Source organism: Ranitomeya imitator, chromosome 3, assembly GCF_032444005.1.
Source record: "Ranitomeya imitator isolate aRanImi1 chromosome 3, aRanImi1.pri, whole genome shotgun sequence".
Lineage (NCBI taxonomy): Eukaryota > Metazoa > Chordata > Amphibia > Anura > Dendrobatidae > Ranitomeya > Ranitomeya imitator.
Genome location: NC_091284.1, coordinates 100,912,070 through 100,930,324, shown reverse-complemented (window position 1 = coordinate 100,930,324; position 18,255 = coordinate 100,912,070). Strand labels below are relative to the sequence as shown.

General features: G+C 49.4%; 1 protein-coding gene across 1 annotated transcript in view; it reads left to right on the top strand.

Annotated features, from left to right (window-relative positions):
- SUPT6H (SPT6 homolog, histone chaperone and transcription elongation factor) overlaps window positions 1-9,990 on the top strand; it is a 66,480-nt gene extending 56,490 nt beyond the window's left edge. The window contains exons 30-37 of the mRNA XM_069761225.1: window positions 298-536; window positions 1,054-1,167; window positions 1,708-1,832; window positions 1,934-2,046; window positions 2,169-2,246; window positions 2,331-2,503; window positions 8,424-8,623; window positions 9,656-9,990. Coding sequence (XP_069617326.1) covers window positions 298-536; window positions 1,054-1,167; window positions 1,708-1,832; window positions 1,934-2,046; window positions 2,169-2,246; window positions 2,331-2,503; window positions 8,424-8,623; window positions 9,656-9,842 — 1,229 coding nt within the window. The 3' untranslated portion in view covers window positions 9,843-9,990. The remainder of the gene's footprint in view (window positions 1-297; window positions 537-1,053; window positions 1,168-1,707; window positions 1,833-1,933; window positions 2,047-2,168; window positions 2,247-2,330; window positions 2,504-8,423; window positions 8,624-9,655) is intronic.
- The last annotated feature ends 8,265 nt before the right edge of the window (window positions 9,991-18,255 follow it).

Sequence of the window (18,255 nt, the reverse complement as noted above, 5' to 3'; positions counted from 1 at the left end):
ACCTAATAAAATAAATAAATCGCACCCTTATGTTTGATAATCGCTGCTTCCATTCTGCAGAAATTTAACCCGTTCTGTTTCGTGCACCTTTGGCATGGCCACGAGGCTCAGCGCATCGTTTTGCCCTCCTCACTCACTGGAGATTGACAGAGCTGGTCTGAGCTTTCTCTACTAACAATGCTCGCTCTAACCAAACCAAAAGGGAAATGGGGGCATGCTCAGTTAGTGGGGAATAAATTAAAAAAATAATTTTTTTTAATAATTACCCCCTCCTTTTTTTATTTTTCTTACCTGCAGCTTACATCAAACGAGTCATTGCACATCCATCTTTCCACAATATAAACTTCAAGCAAGCTGAGAAGATGATGGAGACAATGGATCAGGGAGATGTCATCATCCGACCAAGCAGTAAAGGAGAAAATCATCTAACTGTCACCTGGAAGGTCTGCGAAGGAATCTACCAACATGTGGACGTACGAGAGGAGGGGAAAGAAAATGCCTTTAGTTTGGGCTCCACGCTCTGGATTAACACGGAGGTACGCTGGACTAGTTCTAGAATGTAACATTGTGTGATTTCGGTGTCTGTCACATTTTCTACTAATTTTAGAGGGGTTGCTTTATAAAGACATTGATATCATGTCTACTTGGTATGTTAAAAAAAAAAAATGTTTGATAGGTGAGGGTAACGGCAATGGCACCTTATCCTATCAGATATTTACAGTATAACCTGTGTACTGTGTGGCTCTGTTCAATGTGTAGCAGCCACTGCCAGAACCTGCAGAACAGCTTCTATTTTCCTTGTTTGGCTCAGCCACTACACATTGAACAGAGCCATGCAGTGCTGCTCTGTTCTACATATACAGCTAGCCGGTGCCAGAGCCAATATCTGCTGATCTGTGAGGGTGCCAAGGGTTATACCCCACCTATTTGAGATTAATGAGCCATCCTATGGAGAGATCCTCTATGTGAGCAGACAAGACTTTTATTCATTCAAAATATCTCTTTACATTGTAGCTAAATTGTTTGTTCTTTATTTTATGCTGTTTTGTGTAGGAGTTTGAGGACTTGGATGAAATAATTGCTCGATTTGTCCAACCGATGGCTTCTTTTGCAAGAGATCTAATCAACCACAAGTACTACCAGGACTGTAATTGTGGAGACAAGAAGGTAAGTGTAATGTATGTAGGACCTAATGAGCTTCCAACGAGACTGGAAACTTAAAATTTCTGTCCTTAAGGGTTCTTTTATTGATAATAAAAGATTCCTTATTCATGGGATAAAGAATAATGTGCTGATTGCTGGAATCTGTCCAAATAAAAGACCCTAACTGACTGCAAGATCAGGGCTTTTAGAAACCCATAAGAACAGGATTGTGCGCGTGCCTGGCCTCTCTCCATTTGTTGGTTATGGGACTGCCAAGTGCAGTGCTCCACTAGCCCTTGACAATAATTAGAGCGAAGGCCATGTACGCACACGTCTGCTCCAAACAGGATCAGATAACAGCACCCCATTCTTGGGGTTTGAAAACCCTGCTCTTTGGATTCCTGTGCGGAACCAGCAGTCGGATCCCCCCCCCCCCTCTTGTCTCATGGATAAGGGGGATCAGTTGTATTAGTTTTTTTTGGCTCGGGGGTTTGAAATAACCTTTTTAAATAATTATGTTCTGTTATGTTCTCAAAGTCACTTTCTCTTTTTGTATGTGAACAGAAACTGGAAGAGATTTTAATAAAAACAAAGAAGGAAAAACCTACATTCATTCCATATTACATATCTGCCAGTAAAGAGCTTCCTGGGAAATTTTTACTGGGGTATCAGCCTCGAGCGAAACCAAGGTAAGAGTTCAGCTAACTATTCAACTACTGCGCAGAGAAACTTATTTGATTCATCAGAAATACAGCCATAATACATTTACTTTTTTTTTTTTTTGGCTTAGGGTGGAATATGTCACAGTAACACCTGAAGGCTTCAGATATCGGGGACATGTATTCCCCACTGTCAATGGACTGTTCAGGTGGTTTAAAGACCACTATCAGGATCCTGTACCAGGTAAAGTCTATGCACTTTTTATGATGTATTAATAAGGCAATTTCGTCATGTGTCTAATGTGCCAACTTTATTCAAACCAAACGAGGTGAGCATGCATGACTATACATCACTTCACTCATCAGGTATCACACCGAGCAGCAGCAGCAGAACAAGGACTCCGGCTTCCATGAGTGCCACTCCCGCTAATATTAATCTTGCAGGCAAGTGCCTTTATTTTTTTTGGTTGGATGTTTGTTTTTTTCCATTAATAATAATAATCATAAATGTTTTCCTCCTCTTTGCAGATCTCACTCGTGCTGTCAATGCCCTGCCACAGAACATGACTTCACAGATGTTCAATGCAATTGCTGCAGTCACTGGACAACATGGGCAAAACCCCAATGCCACCCCTGCTCAGTGGGCATCCAGTCAGTATGGTTATGGTGGGGGCAGCGGCGGTGGGAGCAGTGCCTATCATGTAAGTATCTTCTCAGACAAACAGCAGAGGTAAAATCAGAGTAAAAATTGGCCATAGTTGACCTAGTGGCAAGTATTCTTTAAGCTTAATTCACACATTTGGAAATTTACCATAATTCATGACATTTTGTGTGTTTATTAGTCTAAATTTAAAGGGTTTGTTCAGGTCTGAACAATTGATGACCCGTTTATCGGAAAGTCATTAATATGAGATTGGTGGGAGTGCCAAGTGTCTGACTCTCACAAATCCGCACCTGCAGAGGCCGGATATAATCCGCGTACCAGGCATAACACCACAGCCCTGCGCATCGCTTAGTGGCCACTGCCGAGTAATGCAGATCAGCTCCCATTTATGTGAATAGGAGACCAGGCACATTACTTAGCATGCCTGTATATAGCATAGGGGCGCTTGTTGTGTTCTGCCCTGTACATAGTTTATATCCAGCCGCTGCAGGTGTGGATTGGTGGGGGGCGCCAAGTGTTGCACTCTCTCCAATCCCATATTGTTCAGCGCTGTGCAAACCATTTATTGGTGATGTTAGGGTGCTTTTGAAATTGCATTTCTTTCTCGCTTCATTGGGGGACACGGGTAACCATGGGTGTATGCTGCTGTCGCTAGGAGGCTGACACTATGCAAATAAAGAAGTAGCAGCTCCTCCCCGGCAGTATACACCCCCCGACAGACACCAGATCCGCTCTGGTTTTTTCTTTCAGGATTTGTGTGTGTGTATTAATCCTTTCCCTTTTTTATTTCAGATGCTTCTCTTGTGGTTACAGGGTGCAGTTCTCTCACCCTGATTCCCCACAGTAAGCGACCGAGAGCGCAGTGTGGTTTCACCCACATCGCACCCTCTCGGATCCGCTGGGCAGGACTTCGACTCATGTCACCCTGGGGTGTTCATGTCTCGCTATCGGTGGCCAGTCCTTGCCCTTTTCCCCCCCCATCCCTCTCCTCGGAGTGGGCTAAGAGGAAGACTGTGGCCTTCTCCCCCTGTTTAGGGGTTGACGCCTTCTTCTGCACCGGAGTTCATGGCGCAGGAAGGAGGACTTCATTCCCAGGACCCTCTCCACGAACAAGGGCTCCTGATGCGTTCCTCGTCCTCATGTCGGGGATCTTTAATCAACACGTGCAGAGCCCAGTAACCCACCCCCCATCGATCTCTCAGGAGGGCTCACCTCTGCTTGCTATGTCATTTAGTGGGCAGCTCAGGATGACGGCACCTGTTAAACTTGCGCCGCTCCAGTCAGAGCCGATCTTGTCCTTTCGGCCACTAGCGCGGCAGGCATCTTTCGTTATCCCCCCTTCTACTCTTTCAAAATTTGCGCCCATTTTCCTGGCGTGCTCCATTTTCTTTGGCGTCCTTTTTCGGCACCCGGCTGGCCACGCCCCCTGCGGCCTTGTCCTGCCCTGTGGGCATGCCTTTCCCGGAGTCCAGCGCTCTAGGGGGCGTCTTTTCTCTTGGGAGTTCCTCCCTCCCTTCTGCGCTTGGACACGCCCACTTCCGGCGTGTTGTCCCCGCACTTACACAGGCCGACTTCCTCCTCCTGCTGCGTCTCCATCACATCGCGTGGGGGCACGAGGATCCCTGGGGGACACAGACTCCCGCGGCTGCTGCTGTTTTCGGAAGGCTTGCGCTACTGCTCTCTCGGGCTCTACTCCTCCCTGCAGTATCGTCTCCGCGCCGGCTGCACAAGGTAATACCTCTACCTATGTCCAACCCCGCACCAGGCTATACCACTACGGTCATCCACTACGCCTGCGCTCACTGTAAGAAAAATTGGCTTCAGGTCAGCCTTCTCCTTTCTGCCTGTCCTGCGTTCTGCCCATCATGTCCGTCCCTCAGGAAGCTCCTAGGTCTCAGGATGAGTGCACGGCCCCCCCAAGGAGTGGGCTGTTGGAATTTCTAAATCAGTGTCTGACCTGACTAAAGTGTCTCAGTCCCTGGTCCAGGCACTTGAACGTATTCCGCTTCTGTCTAATGCCACCAGTGCCACGAACGCCTCACACGGCGATTCGCTCGCACCTGTCCAAGACCCTCACAGAGGAAGACTTGACAAAAGAGACAGAAAAAGGACCCTATCTAGATCCTCTTCCAGTTCACCGGACCACACCGGGATACCCCTATCTGCCCGTTCCCCCTCCTCGCAGGCGGACGTCGGGTCTGACATAACCTCTCAGTCGGAGTCTGACTCAGATGCATATCAGACTTCCGGAACACAGGATATGGTGGATAGCCTTATTTCGGCTATTATTCAGACGCTTGAGCTTAAGGAGGATGAGACAAGCTCTCAGGACGTCTCCGTTGCATGTAAACGGATTAAACGTCCCTCTAGAGTTTTTCCCCAATCACAAGTGCGACAACACTACGTCTACACACTGGGGAAACCCTGGTAAACATTTCCCTGGCAGGAAACGGCTGGACGTTTTATACCCTTTTCACTCTGACCTTGTCAGCAAATGGTCCGAGTCTCCTAACGTAGATCCGCCTGTGTCTAGATTATCCTCACAGACGGTTTTGTCTATTCCAGACGCAGCATCTCTTAAGGATCCCACGGACAGACAAATCGAGGCGTTATCCAAATCGGCGTTTGAGGCTTCGAGAGCCTCCCTCTGTCCTAGTTTCGCCTCTTCATGGGTAGCAAAAGCTGTGTCAGCCTGGGCCAAGACCCTGCGCCAGAGACATTTTGGCCTCTGCTCCTGCTGAGGAACTGTCTGATTTAGCGGATCAGATTTCTCTTGTGGGTAAATACCTCATGAATGCCTCATTGGTTGCGGCTGCTTGCTCGGCGAGGGCTAACAGTAACATTGTAGCCATTCGCCAAATTCTTTGGCTTAAAGCGTGGAACGAAGATCCTGCTTCTAAAAAATCCCTCACTGGTCTGCTCTTCCAGGGCTCTAGACTCTTCGGCACACAGTTGGATCAAATGATCTCGGACGCTACGGGTGGTAAGAGTACCTCCTTACCTCAGTCCAGGCCTAGGCGTTCCTTCAATCAGAGGGGCCCTCAGTCCTTTTGGTCCTTTATCTCCTCAGGAAACCCCACTCAGGAACGCTCTTCCTCACAAGGAGACCGGAGGAAGCCTTCCTTCAGGCCTCCCCCACGCTGGAGAGCTAAGAGCCACCCCTCAAAACCGTCTGGACCTCGTGGCCACAGATTTTCTAATAAATGACGAGTCGCCCCCACCTGGAAATCCTTCCAGGGTGGGAGGCCGGCCTCTTCTGTTCTCAGAAGTTTGGCTATCGGTAGTCGACGACGCCTGGGTCAGGGAGATCGTCACCTCAGGCTACAAGATAGAATTTTCTTGCCCCCAGGAAGACGTTTCCTTCTCTCTCGTCCTCCCAAACAGTCCTCCCTTCTCCCAGGGCTTCTCCAGGCCGTCGATTCGCTCCTTGCCTCAGGAGTCATAGTTCCGATTCCTTATCGCGAGCGGTTTTCGGGTTTTTACTCAAATTTGTTCGTGGTTCCAAAGAAGGACGGCTCTCTGTCCAATTTTGGATCTCAAGCAGTTAAACCGCCATCTCCGGATTCGACACTTCAGAATGGAATCACTATGCTCGGTGGTCGTGTCCATGGAACCGAAAGAGTTTCTGTGTTCCGTGGACATTCGGGATGCGTATCTACACATCCCGATTTGCGTACAACATCAGAGGTTCCTCCGGTTCGCGATCCAAGAACATCATTACCAGTTCACGGCTCTCCCTTTCGGTTTGGCGTCTGCTCCCAGGGTCTTTACGAAGGTCATGGCAGCGGTCATGGCCATTCTGCGTTCAAAGGGGATTCTGGTAATCCCATATCTCGACGACCTCTTGATCAAGGGTTCGTCTCGTCGGGATTGCAGCCAGAGCCTCCAGCTTACTCTGGACACTCTTATTCGCCTCGGCTGGATAATCAACTATCAGAAGTCCTCCTTGATTCCAACCCAACGGCTGGAGTTCCTGGGCATGGAATTCAACACCTCTCAGGCTCAGGTCTTCCTCCCCAAGGAGAAGTTCCTTTCTCTTCGTCGGGGTGTCAGAGCACTAAAGGGCCCGAACCCTCTGCCCCTCCGCCTCACCATGAGGGTTCTGGGGAAGATGGTCACTTCCATGGAAGCGGTCACCTACGCTCAGTTCCACCCTCGTCCCCTCCAGCTGGCCCTTCTGCCTGCCTGGGACAGGAACCCACTTTCCCTGGACCGCCCGCTTCGCCTCTTTCAAGGTGAAGCAGTCTCTCTCTTGGTGGACGCTATCCACCTCCATTCTGCGCGGGAGGTCATTTCTCTCTCTCCCCACCCCCTCCTTCCAGATCTTCTTCCGCAGGGGCCTCTCTTCCACCCGAATTCTCGGTCTCTGAATTTAATGGTATGGCTGTTGAGGCCGCATTCCTGAAGGACGCGCGTTTTTCTCACAGCGTCATCCAGACTATGTAAAAGCGAGAAAACCGGCCTCTTCGCGCATCTACCATAGATGTTGGAAGGCCTTTTTCCGATGGTGTGAGGACAAGTCTTTTTCCTATGGTTTTTTTCCCTTCCATCTCTTCTCAGTTTCCTTCAGGCGAGTCTTGATTCGGGACTTTCCCTGAGCACCTTGAAGGGTCAGATTTCCGCTCTGTCCATCCTTTTTCAAAGAGACCTGGCCTCCCTTCCTCAGGTGAGGACCTTTATTCAAGGGGTCGCTCATATAGCTCCCCCTTATCCTCCTATCGAGCCTTGGGATCTCAACCTCGTGTTAGACGCCCTCCAGCGTGCGCCTTTTGAACCAATTCGGGACATTTCCCTCTCACTTCTATCTTGGAAGGTGGCCTTCTTGGTCGCTATCACCTCGATTAGGAGAGTGTCGGTGCTGGCGGCATTGTCCTGTCGTTCTCCCTTTCTTATCCTGCACCAGGACAAGGTGGTTCTTCGACCAGTTCCTTCTTTCCTACCAAAGGTAGTTTCGGCCTTTCACATCAATGAGGACATCGTCCTCCCTTCCTTGTGCCCTTACCCGGTTCATTCCTTGGAGAGATCTCTTCACAAGTTGGATGTGGTCAGGGCTATCCGGATTTACCTTTCCAGAACTGCTTCCTTTCGTCAGGCCGATCCTCTGTTCATCGTCTCAGAAGGGCGTCGAAAGGGGCTCCCCGTTTCCAAGTCCACAATTGCTCGTTGGATCCGTTCGGCGGTTCTGGAGGCATTCCGTGTCCAAGACAAACGGCCTCTTTCGGGGGTGAAGGCTCACTCTACCCGGGCTGTGGGAGCTTCCTGGGCAGTTTGTCACCAAGCTTCGGCCTCGCAGGTTTGCAAGGCCGCAACGTGGTCATCCATTCACACCTTTGTAAAATTCTATAAGGTGCATACTCGGGCTTCTGCGGACGCGAGCCTGGGTAGGAAGATACTGCAGGCGGCGGTTTCTCACCGGCCGACCTAGCTCCTCTTTTTCTGCAGAATATCCCGCCCTAGGCGCTTTTGGATGTACCATGGTTACCTGTGTCCCCCAATGAAGCGAGAGAGGGATTTTTGGTTCTTACCATAAAATCTCTTTCTTGGAGCCTTCATTGGGGGACACAGCACCCTCCCTTTACGTTGTACCGTGTTGGCCAACGTGCCGTTGTTGTGGGTTGGTACATAGGTTGAGTTTCTGTAACTTGTTCCTACTACTGCTTTTGCACCAACTGAGTTGCCTGGTGCCTGTCGGGGGTGTATACTGCCAGAGAGGAGCTACTTTTTCTTTATTTGCATAGTGTCATCCTCCTAGCGACAGCAGCATACACCCATGGTTACCTGTGTCCCCCAATGAAGGCTCCCAGAAAGAGATTTTACGGTAAGAACCAAAAATCCCTCTCTTATGCATTCAGAATATTCCCTGCACAAATACTTTGTTTTATTGGTAATCGCTCATAGAGATGGCAATTTGCTAGTTATTCTTTCTATTGACCAATATCTTTTTCTTTTGCTTTAAGGTGTTCTCCACTCCAGCTCAGCAACCTGTGGCTACTCCTCTGATGACCCCAAGCTATTCCTATGCCACCCCTAGTCAGCCTATTGTTACACCACAGTACCATCAGCTGCCACCAAGTGCTACCCCCACCTCAGTACCTACCCCACAATCCTCCCATTCCCAAAGCAGCTCAAGTTCCCGACACAGGCAACAGTCTTCTAAGTAAGTACAATGTTCTAATTACTAATGTTCATTTTACATGTGCACAAGATAAGTGTCGCTTGATAAGTCATTTGACCTTCAGCTTTTTTTTGCCCCCCTCCCCCATAGACATGCACACTTTAATTGGAAGCACAGGAGTTTGAATGGGATCGGTGGTCTCATAAGTTATGGGTCTTAGTGAGATGGCCAAGTACAGCACTTGGCAATCTCAGTCTTAGAGATGTGATTGGAGTAAGGGTACCGTCACACAGTGGCATTTTGATCGCTACGACGGCACGATCCGTGACGCTCCAGCATCGTAACAATATCGCTCCAGCCTCGTAGACTGCGGTCACACTTTGCAATGTACGACGCTGGAGCGATAATTTCATGACGTTTGTGCGATGTAGAAGCCGTTGGTTACTATGCGCACATCGTATACAATATCGTGCACACCTTTGTTACACCATGCGATCATGCCGCCACAGCGGGCCACTAGACGACGAAAGAAAGTTTCAAACGATCTGCTACGACGTACGATTCTCAGCGGGGTCCCTGATCGCAGGAGCGTGTCAGACACAGCGAGATCGCTGGAACGTCACAAATCGTGCCATCGTAGCGATCAAAATGCCACTGTGTGACGGTACCCTAACTGCTGGTCCCATTGGTTAGACCCCCCACAGATCTACTGATCATCAGTATCTTATGGATAGGTAATCACTTGTTCTAAATGGAATGCGCTGTTGTATAACATGCTATATAGTTAAGATTTAGATTGCTGCCCCATGACAGCCCATAACATTGCACACTTCCACAGACACAGGACTCCATTCTAGGGATCAGCAGGGGTCTCAGTTATCAGATCCTCACTGATACCCTATCTTACGGGTATGCGATGCAGGTTTTTGTTGGATAACCCCTTTTAATAATTGTCGTGTTTTAGGTTGAACAGTTTATGCTCACAAAGTTAATATTTACTTTTCGGCAGGTTCTAAGGTAGAGTTCTCATTGTTACAGCTATAATCATTTTGATCTTTGTTTTCTCACTATCAGACCAAGCAGTCAAACACCTATTGACTGGGGGAAAATGGCAGAGAAGTGGCTGCATGAAAAAGAAGCAGAAAGGCGGAAGCAGAAGCAACGCTTAACTCCTCGTCCTTCACCAAGTCCCATGATTGAAAGTACGCCCATGTCACTTGCAGGGGATGCCACACCACTACTAGATGAAATGGATCGGTGAAAACCTATATGTAAAAATGAACTTCTAAAGACCAGGTGGAACAGCCGCGCACCCGATCTTGAGACGCATATGAAATGCTTGCAGCTGAGCACATTTATGATTTCTGGGCCAATATGTGCATAGCCGTACATAAAAAGATTGGACCCTCCCATATGTGAAGCCTGTGTTTACTTGATCGGTACTGGAGAAATCATGTCTCTAGCATCATGCCTCGATATCGTATTGTTTCATGTTAAGGTTTTCTTTCACTTCTAAGAAAAGGAAAAAAAAACTGTAAACTACCTGTTTTTATGACTTATGTTTTAAACATACAGTGGGCTTCACTTTTATTTAAAATTGCATATTCTGCCAAATAATTCAATGTAAAGAGATCTGAAGCAAAGATCTCACTGCTCTCCCGTGTGAGCTGAGGCGTTACAGCTGCTGGAGGTGGTCTATAGACACGTGGAACTAAGGGCTGATTGGAGATGTTTGCGAATAACGCAATCTGCCAGAAGTAACTTTTCTGGGCTCCTCTGCCTAATGGCAGATCCTTAAAGAGCAGGCTTCATATAGCACCAGACTTCCTTGGTTGGAAACATTTGGGTAAATGTATTTATTTTTCCTCTTTGCTCTGATTCCTCTCCCCACCGCAGTGAACAACTAACAGTAAGTTTGTGGCTGTGTGCTTCTCACACTCTTTGCATAAATATGTGTTGAATCATAGCATTATTTTAACCTTTGGCATTGCAGTGTGGAGGTGTCTTGGGATTCTGAAGGCACCCATAGATGTTTTATTTTTCTTTTTTTTTTTCTTTTACCTTTTTTATGTTTTTTTTTTTTTTTTTTTTTTTTTGCAGCAGGCAAATAAACAGTCTGGAACAAAAAACAGCTTTTATTGTTCTTGTCATGTACTTTACTTTCATAATTCAGGAATGAGGATTTTTGGCACTTGGCGAAAAATCACTTTCTCGTAGCCTTCATTGGTAAACACAAGAAGCCATGAGTGTATTGCGGCTGACACAAGGAATTACGCTTGGTCATCTCTTCCCCTGCAGACCTACTAGTAGGAGAAGCTATACAACTACTAAGAATGGTACAATGGAATGGAGCAAGAAGTCATAGGCCACAATGGAAATAAAACATCGCAAAGGGCCATAGAGTGGGTGCTGTATCCCTGAATGAAGTCTACGACAAAGGCACTTTGGAAATAGGATTGGAAATTTTACATGTCATTTCAAGCCAGTGACCATTAAGATCAGTGTGCACATGTTTGAAAAGGATTTCACATCATTATAAATGAGTAAAATTGCAAACTGCTTGTAGAAACAAGCAGCTTTGCAATTTCCCTCTTATTAAAAATCAGTGGTGCGCAAAGACCTAGAGATTTTAATTCTATAATTTACTGCCAGTTGCCATAGTTCCTTTTTATAGATTTTGTAAGTGCTGCATTCAGCCATCTTCAAAGCTTCTGTGCTCCTCCGATGCTGCAGAAACATAGAGGAGATTTTTGGTACTCATCGTAAAACCTATTTTTTCCATCATACATGATGGCACCACGAGAGGGGATCCACCCATCAAGGACAGGAAACCTTCAAGATAAAAGGGGTGGCTCCTCTCTCCACATCAGTTGGTTTCCTGTCCTTGACGGGGAACCCTCAAGATGAAGACTTCTGATGAAGACAGAAGAGGATGCCTGGGTCGGGTGGATTTGGGCAGGCGCTGGTCTGCTGCACCCGTCACCAGGTACCGGTAGTTGCCTCGGGGGTCATGTATTTTATGGATGGATAGGATGTGTTATTTATGTGTACACTAACCGGCGGAGTTCCTCTCGTACTCTGTAAAACAACTGATGTGGAGAGAGGAGCCGCCCCTTTTATCTTGAAGGTTTCCTGTCCTTGATGGGCGGATCCCCTCTCGTGGTGCCGTCATGTCTCATGAAAAAACACATTACCAGGTATGTAATACCAGTGTTTCTCCTACGCCTCATTGGGGGACACAGGCTGTTATGCTGCTTGAAACTAGGAAGACACTAAGTAAACACAAAGAGTTAACTCCTCCTCTGCAGTATACACCCCTTGACTGGCCAGTAACGACTCAGTTCTTGCTTAGTGTCTGTAGGAGGCACTTGGGTCTGTTTTCAGACCCCTCCGTTTTTTTGTTTTATTTTTATCTTCTATGAATTTTTATTTTTTTAATTAACGGAGTGAAGGGGGCGACGGATTCCTTTCAGTGTCCGCTCTCCCCCGAGCCATCAACAGGCGAGCACGGCGAGTATACCTCCCCGTACCTCTCCTGCGACGACTGAGGCACACCTAAGCTACACCAGGGCGACTGTTCCTATATCGTCCCGATCTCCCTGTAAGAGGGCAAGCACATAGAGTATATCTCTTATGTGCATCTCCCGGGCTCATCTGAAATTATGTCCTCACCTCGGCATCACGTAGACCCCACAGAAGCCGTAAGTCCCCTGCGGCAGGCATTTCCGTAAGTCCCCTGCGGCAGGCATTTCCGTAAGTCCCCTGCGGCAGGCATTTCCGTAAGTCCCCTGCGGCAGGCATTTCCGTAAGTCCCCTGCGGCAGGCATTTCCGTAAGTCCCCTGCGGCAGGCATTTCCGTAAGTCCCCTGCGGCAGGCATTTCCGTAAGTCCCCTGCGGCAGGCATTTCCGTAAGTCCCCTGCGGCAGGCATTTCCGTAAGTCCCCTGCGGCAGGCATATCTGAAGGCGCAGACTCCATCCCCCGACATTGGGCACCTCTCCTCGGTGAGTAATACCCTTCCTCACGCTGCCTGCGTGGGAAGATGTGGTCCGGGTCCCTGGAGAGAGGCGGTCATCAGGTTCTGCGTCGCGGCCGCTGGTACGTTCCGCTGGCCGGCTCCACAAATTTAGTCCCCGGCTTCTACTGCCGGACTAGGCCGCAACTTAAAATTCCCGCCCACCATTGAAGCCCCGCCCACTACTCAGGCGCTTCTCACTCTGAACGAGAAGTGCCCTGCAAATCTCAGGCGCCATCTTCGGACTCCACTTCTGCAGGGAACATTCAGCCGAAAACGCTGCCTTCCCTGGGGACACCAGCACAGGACCGTGGGTAAGCTGCTCCACTCCATAGGGAAAAGCTTAACCCCTTCTCTGCTCCCATAGCCCTGCTATCCCATTTTAAGTGGAGTATAGACATACTATGTCTCAATCTAAGGACGCAAAAAGGGGCAATAAAAAGCACACTTTTTTACTTCATGTGCCACTTGCAATTCTGCGTTGCCATGTGCCCACAATACCCCTTTGTGCCAGAACTGTGACCCGGCCTGTGCGTAGCCGCCTTCTGCCGCCACCTCCAATGTCTCCGCCGAGCCTAACCCTCCTGAGTGGGCCGCGTCCTTGTCACATTCAATGGAGTCCTTGGTCAAGGCATTGGACTCTTTCCGAGGGTCCTCCTTAAGCCAGAACTCTCCTCCGTCGGCTGCGACGGAATCTGGCGATGGTGCGGGGCCGTCCGACCACAGGGAGTGTACCATTCTATGGGACTCTCGAGGTTCCAGAAAAAGAACCCTTCCCTCATCTCCTGTCTATGCTCGAGCTTCAGCATCTGTGAGCTCATCTTCTCGCTCCCCCTCCCCTGAGGGTCGCAGCGTGCATGACTCGGTATACGAGTCGGAGGAATCTTTAACCCAAGACTCCTCTATCGGTCAGGAGACACTTGACTCCCTTATTGAGGCAGTCAACAAAACAGTAATGGTGGACGACGAATCTGTTTCCTCTCAGGAACACGTCGTATCTTTTAAAAAGACTTAACACATCCAAAAGATATTTGCTAATCACCCTGAGCTTCAGGACGTTATCCAAAAACACAGGGAACACCCGGAGAAGCGTTTTACGGCTCAAAAAGCCACGGAAGCTAAATATCCTTTCTCCAAGGATCTGGTGAAGGAGTGGCTTCTCCTGTGGATCCTGCCGTATCACGACTCGCATCCAAAACAGTCTAAGGCTGGGTTCACACTGCGTTGTGTGAACCCGTTTAACGGACTACGTTACACCGCGGCATAACACTGTAACGTCTGTTAACGCCGCCATTACTGTCAATGGCGAACGCATCGCTAGCGCATGCCCACAATGGGCGTGCACTAGCGATGTGCCGTCATTGAGTGACGGACCCGAGACGCGGGCTGCAGCGTTTCTGGGTCCGTCACTAGTAGCGCACTGCTAGCGCAGATGGAGCTAGCAGATGCTCCATCTGCGCTACCGCAGTGCCAAAGTCGGCACTTGCGTTTGTGCAGTCCGTTTAACTTGCACAACGCAAGTGTGAACCTAGCCTTATCCCTGTCCGACGGTTCATCAGTCAAAAACCCTTCTGACCGTCAAATTGATTATCTGTCTCGCTCAGTCTTTGAGGCCTCAGGAGCAGCTCTCCTTCCATCTTTTGCAGCTACCTGGGTGGCTAAGGCAATGGTGGCCTGGGCAGAGGTGTTATCCTCTACCGTCCATGGCAGTAATCTTCCCCCAGAGGCGGCCAGACTAGCTAACCAGATAACTACGAAATCTCCAGCCGGAGCTAACGCTTCCATAGATGCGGCCAATTGCGCAACGCAAGTGGCTGCAAACGCAGTTTCCATCAGGAGGGCCTTATGGCTCCGCGATTGGCGAGCAGATTTTGCTTCCAAATGTCACTGACTTCTCTAACAAGCAGGCCGTTTATTAGGGGAGAAACTAGACCAAATTATTTCTGACGCTACCGGAGGGAAGAGTAAATTTCTTCGCCAAGCAAAAACCCGCCCGGCCTTTTTGGAATCAACAGCAGTTTCGATTCCGGTCCTTTCGTAACAACTCCAGTTGGTCCTCCTCTTCCCCTGGTTCGGCACGACGGGAAAACAGAAATCCCCAGGTCTCATACAGACCAAACCGTTCCTGGAAACCCAGACCGAGACCTTCTGCCCCTAAGCTATCCGCATCCCTTAAACCTTCTACACAATGACTCGTTGATGTGTCCGGCAGACACCGACAAAGTAGGCGGACGTCTTCCTTCGTTCCGTCAAAATTGGCTCTAGGTCGTTTACGACGAGTGAGGTCAGAGAGCTCATGTCTCCCGGATACAAAATCGAGTTTTCTTCCATCCCCCCTCCGCGCTTCTTCCAGTCTTCTCCCCCAAAATCAAGGGCGTCACATCTTCAGGCCATACAGGCGCTTCAAAGGGACGGTGTCATCGCTCCGGTCCCTCGAGACCAAAGGTTCAAGGGGTTTTACTCCAACCTTTTCATGGACCCAAAGAAGGACGGGACTCTAGGCCCATACTGGACCTCAAACTGCTGAACAAGTTTGTACGGGTCCGACACTTCAGAATGGACTTGCTCCATTCCGTTGTCGCATCCCTGGAAAAAGGAGAGTTCCTTGCTTCGATAGACATCAAGGACGCTTATCTACATATTCCAATTTTTCCCTCTCATCTGCAGTTCCTGCGCTTCGCAGTTCAAGAAGAACACTTCTAGTTTGTGGCCTTGACCTTCGGACTTGCCACCGCCCCCAGAGTCTTCATGAATGTCATGGCGGTGGTCATGGCCATTCTTCACGCTCGGGGAGTGGTAGTTCTGCCCTATCTGGATGACCTATTAATCAAGGGTCTGTCCCAGTCTGCCTGCGAGGAGTCTGTAAGTATCACTGTGGATTCTCTTTCTCGCCTGGGTTGGAAGATCAACTTCGAGAAATTATCTCCAGTGCCGGCTCAGCAAATCTGCTTCCTGGGCATGATTTTGGACTCTTCCCGCAGGTTAGTTATTCTCCCTCCAGAGAAGGTCTTATCCTTACAACAGGGAGCGTGCAAGCTCTCCCGCCCAGTCCCTCACTCCATTTGCTTCGCAATGCGCATCCTTGGAAAAATGGTTGCAATGATGGAAGCCGTTCCGTTTGCGCAGTTACATCTCCGTCCCCTGCAACAGGCGCTTCTTTTAGCCTGGGACAGGAGCCTGTTTTTCCCTCGACCGTCGTTTTTCGCCTGCCCCCACAGGTCAGGCATACCCTCAGGTGGTAGACGCTACAGTCCTCCCTGAACGAAGGGAAGTCCTTTCTCCCAGTGCGCTGGATAGTGGTGACCACCGATGCCAGCCTTTTGGGCTGGGGTGCAGTTTTCAATCACCACATGGCACTGGGTCATTGGTCTACAAGAGTCGCATCTCCCAATCAATATCTTGGAGATTCGAGCGATCACTCTTGCCTTACGCAACTTTCACCACCATCTCGCAGGCCATCCCATCAGAATCCAATCCGACAACGCCACAGCCGTGGCATATATCAACCGACAAGGGGGAACCCGCAGCAGTGCAGCCATGCTCGAGGTCTCCCACATCCTGCGCTGGGCGGAGACCAATCACTTGCTCATCTCGGCGATCCACATACCGGGTGTGGAGAAACGGGAAGCAGACTTCCTCAGTTGCCAAGGTCTTGCCTCGGCGAGTGGTCCCTCCATCCGGAAGTCTTCCAGCAGATTTGCCTTCGCTGGGGGACGCTGGATGTGGATCTCATGGCCTCGAGGCTCAACAACCAGGTTCCCCAGTTCATTGCGCGGTCTCGCGATCCTTGCGCCATTGGGGTAGATGCTCTGGTCTTGTCGTGGCATCGGTTCCAGCTGCCATACATATTTCCACCTCTTCCTCTGCTCCCGAGAGTCATCAAGAAGATCAGAAGATCAGGGCAGAGGGGAGACCGGTGATCCTCGTCGCGCCGGACTGACTGCGCCGAGCATGGTACGTGGAACTCGTCCAAATGGTCGCCGACGTCCCCTGGCAGCTTCCAGATCGCACAGATCTTCTCTCACAGGGCCCGATTTGCCACCAGAATTCCAGTGCCCTGTCTTTGACGGCGTGGCCGTTGAATCCTGGATTTTAGCCCAAGCCGGATTCTCTCTAGGGGTTTCTTCTACCATGATTCGCGCTAGGAAACACGTATCCATGCGCATTTATCATCGCACCTGGTGCATCTTCTTTTCATGGTGCAATACCCATGGACGTTCTCCTCTGGCTTTTTCCATTCCGTCCATTCTGGAGTTTCTCCAATCAGGTTTAGAGTCAGGCCTTGCCCTAAGCTTGCTCAAGGGACAAGTGTCCGCATTGTCTGTTCTGTTCCAACGAAAGATCGCTTCCAGACTGCCAGTTAAGACGTTCATCCAAGGAGCCTCCCGGTTGGTACCTCCCTGGAAGGTGGTCCTTGTCATGGCGATTACATCAATCAGGAGAGTTTCTGAGTTGGCGGCTCTCTCTTGCCGTCCCCCTTTCCTGATTTTTCACCCAGACAAGGTAGTTTTGAGAACCTCTCCCTCTTTCCTACCTAAAGTCGCCTCCTCCTTTCATCTAAATGAGGACATTGTCTTGCTGTCATTCTGTCCAGCACCAACCCATCGTATCGAGAATGCTCTCCATACTCTGGATGTGCTTAGAGCTCTTCGGCGGTACATATCTCGCACGGCTCCCTTCCGTAAGTCGGATCTCCTATTCGTGTTTCCAGAGGGACATAGGAAGGGTCTACCTGCCTCAAAGGCCACTCTAGCCAAGTGGATTTGCTCCACTATTCAGGAATCCTATTGCGTCAGGATCACCCCTGTCCCAGGAGGGATTAAGGCGCACTTGACTCGGTCGGTCGGTGCTTTTTGGGCCATTTGGCACCAGGCTTCCGCACAACAGCTTTGTAAAGCTGCGACTTAGTGCTTCGTGAAGGTATGCAGACTGGACAATCACATCTATACCCAGGCTTCGGCAGATGCTGCCCTTGGCAGGCGCATTCTGCAGACAGCGGTACCTCAGTAAGTCAGTGGTACATGGGGTTTTAGCAGTGCAATTGCTCCCCACCCAGGGACTGCTTTAGGATGTCCCATGGTCCTGTGTCCCCCAATGAGGCGTAGGAGAAAAAGGAGATTTTTGAGTACTCACCGTAAAATCTTTTTCTGCGAGCCAATCATTGGGGGACACAGCACCCACCCTGTTAGCCTATTGGCTGTTTGTTGTATTTTGTTCCTCAGTTTTGGACATAGTTTACTTGTCTTGGTTTTACGCCTACTGCTTTACTACCGAACTGAGTCGTTACGGGCCAGTCAAGGGGTGTATACTGCAGAGGAGGAGTTAACTCTCTGTGTTTACTTAGTGTCCTCCTAGTGGCAAGCAGCATAACGCCCATGGCCCTGTGTCCCCCAATGATTGGCTCGGAGAAAAAGATTTTACGGTGAGTACACAAAAATCTCCTTACCCGTAGTCTTCATTGGGGGACACATGTTCCATCGGCGTTTGCTGCTGCCGCTAAGAATTCCAAAAGTCAACTCTTCTAACTGGTTTAGTCCAGTGTCTGCAGATGAGTGTAGTTTACAGAAAACAGTAGCAGAAGCTATACAACAACTAATAACAGTAAAACAGTTGAAGGAGCCCTAGGCTACAATGAAAATATAACATGCCAACAGTGCTA